Below are 11,575 nucleotides of genomic sequence, written 5' to 3'. Positions count from 1 at the left end.
ATAGCAATTTGCATATAATCCAGAATGTTATGAAGAGTGATCAGATGAATTGCATAGTCCTTCTTTGCCATGAAAATTAACTTAATCCCAAAAAAACCTTTCCACTGCATTTCATTGCTGTCATTAAAGGACCTGCTGAGATCATTTCAGTAATCGTCTTGTTAACTCAGGTGAGAATGTTGACGAGCACAAGGCTGGAGATCATTATGTCAGGCTGATTGGGTTAGAATGGCAGACTTGACATGTTAAAAGGAGGGTGATGCTTGAAATCATTGTTCTTCCATTGTTAACCATGGTGACCTGCAAAGAAACGCGTGCAGCCATCATTGCGTTGCATAAAAATGGCTTCACAGGCAAGGATATTGTGGCTACTAAGATTGCACCTAAATCAACAATTTATAGGATCATCAAGAACTTCAAGGAAAGAGGTTCAATTCTTGTAAAGAAGGCTTCAGGGCGTCCAAGAAAGTCCAGCAAGCGCCAGGATCGTCTCCTAAAGAGGATTCAGCTGCGGGATCAGAGTGCCACCAGTGCAGAGCTTGCTCAGGAATGGCAGCAGGCAGGTGTGAGCGCATCTGCACGCACAGTGAGGCCAAGACTTTTGGAAGATGGCCTGGTGTCAAGAAGGGCAGCAAAGAAGCCACTTCTCTCCAAAAAAAACATCAGGGACAGATTGATCTTCTGCAGAAAGTATAGTGAATGGACTGCTGAGGACTGGGGCAAAGTCATATTCTCCGATGAAGCCCCTTTCTGATTGTTAGGGGCATCTGGAAAAAGGCTTGTCCGGAGAAGAAAAGGTGAGCGCTACCATCAGTCCTGTGTCATGCCAATAGTAAAGCATCCTGACACCATTCATGTGTGGGGTTGCTTCTCATCCAAGGGAGTGGGCTCACTCACAATTCTGCCCAAAAACACAGCCATGAATAAAGAATGGTACCAAAACACCCTCCAACAGCAACTTCTTCCAACAATCCAACAACAGTTTGGTGAAGAACAATGCATTTTCCAGCACGATGGAGCAAAAGTGATAAGGCAAAAGTGATAACTAAGTGGCTCGGGGACCAGAATGTTGAAATTTTGGGTCCATGGCCTGGAAACTCCCCAGATCTTAATCCCATTGAGAACTTGTGGTCAATCCACAAGAGGCGGGTGGAAAACAAAAACCTACTAATTCTGACAAACTCCAAGAAGTGATTATGAAAGAATGGGTTGCTATCAGTCAGGATTTGGCCCAGAGGTTGATTGAGAGCATGCCCAGAATTGCAGAGGTCCTGAAAAAGAAGGGCCAACACTGCAAATACTGACTCTTTGCATAAATGTCATGTAATTGTCGATTAAAGCCTTTGAAACGTATGAAGTGCTTGTAATTATATTTCAGTACATCACAGAAACAACTAAAACAAAGATCTAAAAGCAGTTTAGCAGCAAACGTTTTGAAAACTAATATTTATGTAATTCTCAAAACTTTTGGCCACGACTGTACACTGTCTCTTAAGATGTTCTACCTTGGACCGAGGAGCACCCAAATCAAACTTAAAAGGGATTGAGCACGCCATTCATCTTGAATCTAAACATTTCAATGGTCGTCATGTGTCTGTGTTCTGTCAATGATGTGTGTCTGAATTCACCTTGGAAAATGTCCTAAGGGTCGTTTTTGTCCCAAAGTAGCTAACTGTGGTTTATCTGCATCCCTCTTCAATTAAATGTTTCTGAGGTCCGCTCCACCGTTAATGGGCATATGTCTTACTCTCACATGCTGTCATTACCAGCTTGAAGTGGCCCATTTTCTTCACTCTCCTGGGATTGTCTCAAAGATGTCCCTCTGCAAAATTATCACACTTAAGGATCTAGGTCTGCCTCCTTCAACCGTACATCAAACACATCAAGAAGATATATTTATTTTAAAAAGGAATGATGCATTGCGTATTGCTAGAACAAGACGTTCACACATTTGTCCCCATTAATTAAAAACTATTGTACTGGGAGTGTTTTCATATCACATATCCACAGAAGGAGGCTCTGATACTCACAGGAATTTCATGTTTGAACACATGCTCATCCAATATCACAGTGCCACAGTGTATTCTCAAGAATTTGATATTTATTATCTGAAACATGGGCAGATTTTGTCCACACTGTAGCTTCTTGGGCTATCTCTATGTAAACAAAATAAGAGGATCTCAACAGACCATGATAACCCGTGCCTTTATGTACAGTCAACCTGGGAGGATTAAAAAATGCAAGTTCATCTCTCTGTGTGATCATTCACAGGTATTTCACAAAGAAAGGCAATTAGGAAAAATCTGAAAGAAAAGTCCCATAAAAATAAAAACGTTCTAGTGATTTGGTGTCCCATATACTCGTGTATGCAGTTTGACATCAGAAGGCATCCGAGTCTTACTTCATAATTGGCACATAACAACATTCAGACTGTGCTGACAGTGAAAGAAAGGCATGAACAGGGGTCATGGTCATGCATTTTTACACCTAATTATTTTTATCTAAATTGCACTTGATTTTGGTCATCAAAAGCAGCTTAAATAGTAAAGCAGCCTGTTCTTCTGTTTTTGTCTACATTAGGAATTCAATGTTATGACTGGCTTTCTCAGTTCGTCTTTGATCTCTGTTTTATCAAAATCTGCTAGAAGTGTCAAGTATATTTCAGTAATGAAAGCTGTGAGAATTCTCCATTTTTTTAAGTTTTCACTTTAAATGTCGTCAGTATTGACAAGACTGAAACAAGCTGGATAGGAATTGTGATCAAGCCGCCAAATGGTTAACTATGGAAATCTTTTTCTAAGTTAATAATAATTTAAATGTTTTATTAGCAAATCAGAAAAAGCAAACATGCATTATTAAAAATGTTATGGGGGGAATTTAGCTTCAATCTCACATGAAGTGTGCACAAAGTCTTTGAGTGAGTGTGCAGCTTAATTTCTATGTGGTCATAAGCTATATAAAATATATTAGTTTTTAATTTAATAAGGTTATAGGCTTTGGTTAGGAATCCAATATTTTGCAAAATAAAAATAGGCAAAAAAATAATAAAATCAACCCGAAATAATTACTACCCCGTTAAAAAATAAATAAACAAATCATATTTTAATCATTAAAATAATGTCTCAGAAAAATAAATAAAATAAAAATAACTAACAGGAAAACTAACTCATATTAACAATAATAATAAAAAAACTTTTCTAAAGCAAGTTGCAGTGAGATGGTTTGCAGTCATTGGTTCTAAATCTGTGACAATTACACAGTCAAACACATAACACTGTCAGTTGCTTTTAAAGTTATGTGATTATTTAAAACTATAGATGTAGTAAAATACACGTGAACAAGAGAGACAGATAGCTCCAAGCTGCCTTAACGATTTGTTCTGAAAAGTGCAAATGTGAGCCACAATAATGTCTTCCTGAAGCATCTCCTTCCGCTTCATCAGATGTATTCTATCAGAGAAGGTCCTCTCATGATTACAGAATGATTTGTTTAGTGTTAATTCTAGTTTTCACTGATTCGCCAATCTCTTGGTTGAGGAATTCATTTGTAGGTAAAACAAGGAATGCATCCAACATACATTACCATATTACTGCACCGCTATATTTGCAATTCTAAAAATACTATTCAATGCATCTCTGTGTAAAAAATAAGTGAAATAAAACAAAAGAGTACACACACACATTTGAAAAAAACCCATCCATAATCCATTCGTCACAATTGCACTGAAACATGCAAGGTTTCAATCTCAGTCCTGTCATACATTTGTGCCTACCACAGCATTTAGCACTCTGTGCTCTCATTTCAGATTCAAAAACGCAGCCTCTTGGTAATGTGAACACTTCTGGAAGCTCAGATTTTGTTAAAATGAAAGTGTTACCAGCTTCCTTGATTTTCTTCCTTCCAATATTTCTTTCCTTTTTTCCTTCCTACCTTCCTTCCTGTCCTTACCTCCTTCCATCTTTTCCTTCCCTAACTGGTGGAAATATTGAAAGGCTTTAGAAAATAAGAGAAGACTACGACAGAGTTAATGGTATTTGTTAAGACAGACAAGTTAAATGTCTTCAAGAGGAATGTATCTGAAAAAGGAATGCAATGCTTGTGTTAACATTGTACAAAAACTCGCTCCAAAATTTGTAAATGGACAACCCTCCACAATCTATACATTCAGGCACTGAAAAAAATAACATGCCAATATGTAACTAAAAAAGGTTAGTTGCACCCAATTTCACTTAACGGAGCAGGGCAACTGAATCCTTAAGGTTGGCATTCCTGCATTATTCTACTCAGTAGTAAGGTCATGTGCTCCTGCGTCTCCAGCTGAATGCTGAAGTGACGTGTTTTCGGGGCTCATCCTGGAACAGATGTCTTACAGGACCAGTGAATCTCTTCTATGTAGGTGCGTCGCTCCTTTGTGGTCTGCGTTGGTTCACTCTGGACCCTGTGATCTCGCAGTTTGAAAAACCGGTTTCCTGGACTCACTCCAGCTTCCTGAACTCAGTCTTGTAAATATATGAGGGCTTTACAAAAAAGCTAACTTGAACAGCCATACAATGGCTAAACATAAACCATATATCTACTATTTTTGATCATTCGTCTCTACTTATTAACACAAGTCCTCAATCTCGGCTTGATCATCTTTTGCGAATAAGTCTGAGACCTTTGGAAGCAGTGAGCAGGTCCGGGCCCACGTTAGCCGCTGTCGGAGGAAGTGTGCGGGGCAGTGGAGGGTGAGCGCCGCCGTCTGGAAGGGGTCCAAGAGCGTTCCGAGCCCAGCGAAGCAGGGCAGAAGCGGTGCATGAAGCCATCCAGGAGGTCCTGCTGCTGCTGAGTTATGGCTTGGGAGATCAGACAGGGCAGAGCCTGCAGGCTGCCGGTGACTGCGTCCAGCTTGTCCTCCAACGTGCCAATACGCTTGTCCAGCTCCTCACTGCGTTCCTGCAGCTCTGACACCAGGTCGTACATCACATTCTGAGTCTGGAAGAGTACACAGAAAATGAGTGAGATTGAATGCAATCAATCATTAAATCCATCCTTTTCATAAATCTTATTTTGTCCAAAGAATGATTAGTATTGCCCTTCGGAAGCTACAAAAAAAAAAAAAAAAACTTATACAATTTACATTGATCACTATGTTCACAGTTTTCACACCCCAAACTCTTAATGCACTTTGCTGCCTTTTGTAATAGTTGTGTATGAGTCCCTGTTGTCCTCAGTGTAAAATGATGGATCTCAACAACCATACAGTCATTGTTGGAAAGGGTTCAAGTATACATAAGATGCTGGGAAAGCAAAGACCTGGAGGATTTCAGTAGGCAGTTTAACTGCTCAGGACAAACAATAGACTCATGAACAACTATTATAAAGCAAAAAAAAATTGCATTAAAAATAAAGAGTAAACTTTTGAAAGGGGTTTTTATATACGGTATATACTGTATATATACAATTTCAGCTATTATCTTAATTTACATTAAATTTATTCATTTGGCAGTTGTTTTTCTCCAAAGTGACTTACAGTTGAAGAATAGAACAAGGGATATATCATATGGCAATAAACACAAGAAGTGCCCATTAAACAAGGTTTCAGTCATTGTTCAAAACAGTTAAAGCTAGGACAGGAAGACGTAAAGGATAATAATAGAAAAAAGTGAAGGCTTAGATTATTTTTTTTTGCTCAGATGCTCATGGAAGAGATGAATTTTCAGTTGTTTCTTGAAGATTGTGAGGGATACGATCTAGTACAATGGCCTGTATTTAAACATATGTCCTATAAAATAACATATATTCAAGACAGTACAAAAAAAGCTGTTGTTTTGTTAAATGATCTCTCTTATTTAGTTAAAAGTATTATTATTTGCAGAATCTGTCAAGTGTATATGTAAACTATTGCCCACAGATATCTGCTCGACTAGCACATTTATTTCATTAACTGACATACAAAACAACTGAACTAAAATAATTCAGTTTCATTTTTAATATTTTACAACCTGCATTTAACATGAAAATGCCACTACATAGAAACAACATTGGACTGTGATAAGAAATTTAACACCGTTACACATTTTTCAATGATACCAGTCAGCACGTCGGGATCTGTTAAACACACACAAAAAAAATAATAATAGAAAAAAAAACATTGATAGAAGAAAACTAAATTAAAATAAAACAGAAATAGAATATATATATTTTTTTTTTATTCAAAACTCTTTTGTCATTTATTTGTTCCACATTTACCAGGCCAAATATTCCATGGCAGCTGAAATGATTCTGTTGAAGATGTAGATGTTTACATGCACAGTATAAAGCCTTTAACATATACCTTCGCCAAGTCCACCAGAGTGTTGGCCTGGTCATTGAGTTTCCTCTGCTCCATTTTCACACTGCGGAGCCTGGGAGGAGGCAGGGTTATGGAGGGATGGGGGGTAGGGAGGAGGGGGACGTTAGGGAAGAGCAACAGATTCCTGTCAGGAAGACTTCATAAGGATGAGGGATAGAGAGAGAGTGGCCTGCATGCAAGCATTCACAGTCCTGTTTGCCATACCAGACATGCAAACCCAATCTATGAAATGTAAAGAAGAGAAAACTCTTAACTTAACGTTCAAACATGACACATCTCCTTTTGCCCCTGCAGGCACGCGTCAACCATTCACAAAAAAAGCCATCCGAGAGCCTCGTTTGTGGATGAGGTCAAAGGAAGTGGCAAACAGCTGAGGTAGAGGTATATGTGACACCGCAGAAAATGCTTGTGAGAATAGCATTGCTTGCTGTGGGCTTGGTTCTGAACAAAATTTTAAAAGAATGTGTTAATGAATTGGTTTTTTTTGTTTGTTTTATTGTGCCATACCAACTATGAAAGAGTACAGGGATGACTCTGACCATGAGGAGACATTGTAAGAAAGGCTGCCTTAATATCCTGCCAGTTACGTTTCGTAATGCAAATCCTCCACTCCGATTTGTCATTCGTTGGCAAATGCCAAGATTTGAAACATTTAGCGTTTTATTTTTTTATTTTCAACCTTAATGGATTTATTTTGGTGTATCCAAAATAAAAATCTGGAGATGCAGGACATGGTCAGCATTCTTTCTAATGCAAAAACTCCATATCATCTTGCATCAAAGCCCTGGATGACCCTAAATGTCGAAGCGAACACGGCATCAACTGAACACGTTTTATAGAGCTAATAGAGGTTAATTGCAAGACTATTTAATTTAAGTCAACTGTGTTTATGAAAGTCCTAAACATCTATTCCGGCATACTGAGCTTATTTTTTCTCTGGACACACAAGGTGGGGCTATCAATGCAAGTTAATACAGAGATTTACTTTTGAATAATGGATTTGGTGCAAATGAATAAATCAACAGTTCCAAAGATGCTTCTCCTTCAGAAGGTTACATAAAACCATACAGCATTAAGTAATGTTGCATCTTTTTCATTCTAGACTTAGAATGGAGAGAAGCAATATAGGTAACCAAAATCGGCATTCAGCTTCCAACTCCATGCATATGAAACAGAGACAGGGGGATGTGGGGAGAAAAACACAGAGGACAAAACTTACTTCTGAGCTCTGTAGTGATAGAGCAGAATGAAGACAAAACACAGTTCAAGTTAAGAAACCACAACATATACACAACATGTGAGCCATTACACTGCACTAACCATAACCACAAGGTAAGGGTTTGGGAAAGAAAGGGGAGAAGGACAATCATCACATTACAAACAATAACATGCTGACAGATTCTCCTTAAAAGCTCAGAACTCATTGCTAATCTCTTCGACACTTGATTGACAAGAATTTATTATACAATATGGGGATCAGTGTTTTTGGGAACTTGGATTATCAAATACCTGCCCCTTCTAATTCAACATGACTTTAGAAAATATATGACAGTTCCTTAAAAAAAAAGAGACAGAACCAAAGCGTTCAAAACATGAAACAGTAGTTTCTTGAATTACATACAACACATACATACAACACAGAGAGTTTTTCACAAAATAACTATATTAGAATTTTCAATCCTAATATTTCAATTTAATACATTTTATTGTTCAAGGGATGATTAATCATAACTGCAGTTCATTATCATCAAAACAATGCTGAAGTGTGGAAACATTGTGCTTACTGGTGAATGGCCTGCAAGAACTTGCGCTGATGTTTGCGCACTTTGGCATGATCTATCTTCTTTACTAACTTGGTGTGTTTGTAGATGAGCCATGTTTCCCTGAGTACATTGGCAGCTGTGTTCTTTACCTGGGAGAAAAGCACAAAAATGAAACATTACTTACAGATGACAATAATGAAGTATTTAGGAAAAATAACTACAATACATGACCATTCGACAGAAACTATGTATTTTCCAGGGAAAGTATATTTTTTGCAATGAGGGAATGTTTAAAAACAAAATTACGATTGGTTGAAAATGAAGCATATTATTTTCTAATAAATACTGTCCTAACACAAATGGCTAGTTCTTTCCAAAGTTTGCAAAATAAAGTTCAGTCACTTACTCGTTTACAAAGTTGGGTGTCCATCATGAAATTGTGGACGTGTTTCTCAGCTTTTGTCAGTTCTAACTTTCTGGCTACCACTGCGACTACAAGTGCAGTGCAACCAGCTCCCTACAAGAAGAGATGGTGATTAGCATTTATTTTAATCATAAATATTAATATTAAAAATGTGACAAAAATTCATGTTAATTTCACAAATGTAACCTAAATTCTATTTGACATGCTATATTTATTTATAGTTCAACTTTAAAGACATACCATGATTCCTGTGAGCAGACAGACCCCTTTCCCACAGTAGGTATGAGGAACCATATCTCCATAGCCAATTGATAGGAAAGTTATGGAAATTAGCCACATAGCTCCAAGAAAGTTACTAGTGACTTCCTGTTTGTCATGATACCTAGAATAGTAAGAACAGAATAGGCAGAGAAACCTTGATCAGGCTGTGGAAAAAAAGGCTTAATGTTTAATTATGAACTTTTGACCCAACTTACAAAACATTTTCAAACATTTCTGGTAAAATATATGTAAAATGAATAAATAAATAAACAAAATACAAAAGTAGAATTTGGTCAAATTAAATCACCCTCTCAACATCAGGTCTTTGATTACAATTGTTCCAGTAATAAGGGGTAAAAACACACAATGTGACAGTAAAACTTACCAAAAGCAGTAAATAGCCTACCGGATCATATATAGTATTATTTAAAATATTTACATGCTAATGTGTTTTGACCATACAAATGTTTTTTTGTTTTTTTTTACTTTCCCAGACACAAAGCAAAATGCACAATGTTCTGCTTCAATATCCTTAAAATAAAAACATAATAATACTAAATAAATAAATACAATTGTAAATAATAAAAAAATTTATAAAAAGCTAAATTTGATATCATTTAAAATTCTAATTATTATGTATTTTCAACAGGAAATTAAACAACTAACACAAGTGGTCAGATAAAGTGTCTGTTTTCACTTTGCAAACCAACAATACTAGACTGTGAAATCCAGTCCACAAATCAGTGAAAAGATTATCTAATTCAGCTAAAAACAATATATATAAAATAGTAAACTCCTTAGAGACAAATCCAGTGACCTAAATCATGGTCCCCAGACTAGACTATATATCGCTAGCAGCTCATTCACAAATTTGCAGGAGGTTGACCTTTCCCAGCCTGTCAAGGAGGAGTTAAGCACAGGTCAGAAGACATTTATCGGCATTTATTACAATTTGGGAACACTTCTGATGAGGAATAACAGAAAAAAAAACCAGGCTCTTCAACAGTCATACTGAGTAGCCAGACTGAACGCAAGTGATTCACAATGTTAATTCAATTTCAACACCGAATCATTTCTAATCCTATGGAGCTCCGCACATAATATGCAGGAAAAAAAAAAAAAATAGTAGGCTAAATCGTGTGCACGATTTACTAATTTGTTCCCTCAATGTACTAAAACGTGCACACGATTACTATTGCGTTCCCTCAATTTACTATTTTGTTCACTCGATTTATAAATTCGTTCCCTCGATTTGCTAAATTGTGCGCACGATTTAGCAAATTGACAGAACGCAATAGTAAACGTGTGCACGTTTTAGTACATTGAGGGAACGAATTAGTAAATTGTGCGCACAATTTATTTATTTGTTCTTGCATGTCATGTGCGGGGCTTCGTACAAATCAAACACATTTATATTGCATAAAAAAAAGTTAAAAGTTCATAAACGTCCCCTCTAAGACAGCATACTCAAAACACAAGAGAGGTCATGCTGCTATCAATTGCACCTGTCTATATCACAATTCAACTCTGCAGTCATGCTCTAAGAGCAAGAGCGGTGAAATTTATTTTTATTATTTATTGAAATGGGGAGATCCCCATATTCACATGCGAAAAGCATAGTTACCATGCAGGCATTTTAGAGAGGAAATCCACATCCTGCATGCTGTATAAGCCAGTATATTGAGAGCAAGATACAAACCCTATAATAAAACTGACCAACATATTTAATGAGGAAAAAAATTGCTTTTAGTTTACATTTGATCATTTTTTCAAAAATTCATTCAGATATATGCGGGTTAATAAAATTAGTTCTAGTGAGGGATGATTCTCATAAAAGTATGATATTTGCCCATGTGCTACATCAACATTGTGAAACAATGCACAGTTCTGGCACAAACCATTCTGATATAGGTTCAGTCATTTTCAACTGATCTTTTTGAAGCTGGTGTCAGGTCTCAGAGGTAGAACAAATCCTCGGCATACCAGATTTGTCTCTCAAAAGAACTCTGGTAAAGACCCTTTTACATCAGACTTGCATTCTACAATAATCTCAACCATACACTTGCTCTTAGAAGCTCATTAGACTCTAATAATTCACATGGCACAGTTTTTGGAAGAGGTCATATCCTGTTAGGTCTGTCTGTTTGCACACATGAACATGAATATGTAATGCGGCTCTGATCATGACTATGCACACTGTCTTCATCATTAGCTTGCCTTTGATTTGACAGTGTAGCAGTGCATTAACATTTCCCTCACTGCTGGTAATCGAAGGTAAAAAGCTACATACTGGCCTTCTAAAGCTCTCAATATACTGTATGCAATACTAGCATAAAATGAAGAAGAGCTGGCACCACCTTCAACTTAGATCAAGACGTCTATCTGAAAAAAGTGTTTCCCCACATACCCCAGTCATATCCCAATTTTCCATAAAAAAATCTACAGATGGTTGCTTAGTAGCAAAACTCACAGAACCTAGCAATCTTGTTCCTCAAACTCTGCAGTATGGTTAGAGAATGCAATGATGGAGAAAAATATAAAAACCTTATTCACCCATGTTAACTAATGTACAAAATTAAGCTGTTAATTATTTTTGTGTTGTGGCCAGTAAAAACGTATGAATTAAATACATCTTGTACTATTTTGTATAAATTAAAACAAAAACAACTTGTAGCATTTTTTAACAAAAACAAAGTCATTAAAATATTAGTTTTTTTAAAGATTAACTTTAAGTGAGCATTAGATGATGGAAATCTAAAAATAAAAAAGCGGGGAAATGATTATGCACAATTA

At 36.8% G+C, this 11,575-nt stretch overlaps 1 protein-coding gene across 4 annotated transcripts in view; it reads right to left on the bottom strand.

Annotated features, from left to right (window-relative positions):
- Nucleotides 1–3,473: 3,473 nt before the first annotated feature.
- The window catches only part of kcnn1a (potassium intermediate/small conductance calcium-activated channel, subfamily N, member 1a), a 49,096-nt gene continuing 40,994 nt past the window's right edge, over nucleotides 3,474–11,575 (bottom strand). For 3 of the 4 annotated variants that reach the window (XM_059563691.1, XM_059563690.1, XM_059563689.1), the window contains 5 exons: nucleotides 8,762–8,903; nucleotides 8,504–8,614; nucleotides 8,119–8,246; nucleotides 6,317–6,386; nucleotides 3,474–4,974 (listed from right to left, as the gene is read on the bottom strand). In XM_059563691.1, coding sequence (XP_059419674.1) covers nucleotides 4,690–4,974; nucleotides 6,317–6,386; nucleotides 8,119–8,246; nucleotides 8,504–8,614; nucleotides 8,762–8,903 — 736 coding nt within the window. In that variant the 3' untranslated portion in view covers nucleotides 3,474–4,689. Of the gene's footprint in view, nucleotides 4,975–6,316; nucleotides 6,387–7,553; nucleotides 7,645–8,118; nucleotides 8,247–8,503; nucleotides 8,615–8,761; nucleotides 8,904–11,575 lie in introns of all 4 variants that reach the window. The other variant, XR_009437212.1, reaches the window with a different exon arrangement.

The sequence above is a fragment of the Carassius carassius genome, chromosome 12, assembly GCF_963082965.1.
Source record: "Carassius carassius chromosome 12, fCarCar2.1, whole genome shotgun sequence".
Lineage (NCBI taxonomy): Eukaryota > Metazoa > Chordata > Actinopteri > Cypriniformes > Cyprinidae > Carassius > Carassius carassius.
Note: the sequence above shows the minus strand (reverse complement) of the source record. Positions and strands in the feature narration are given on the sequence as shown.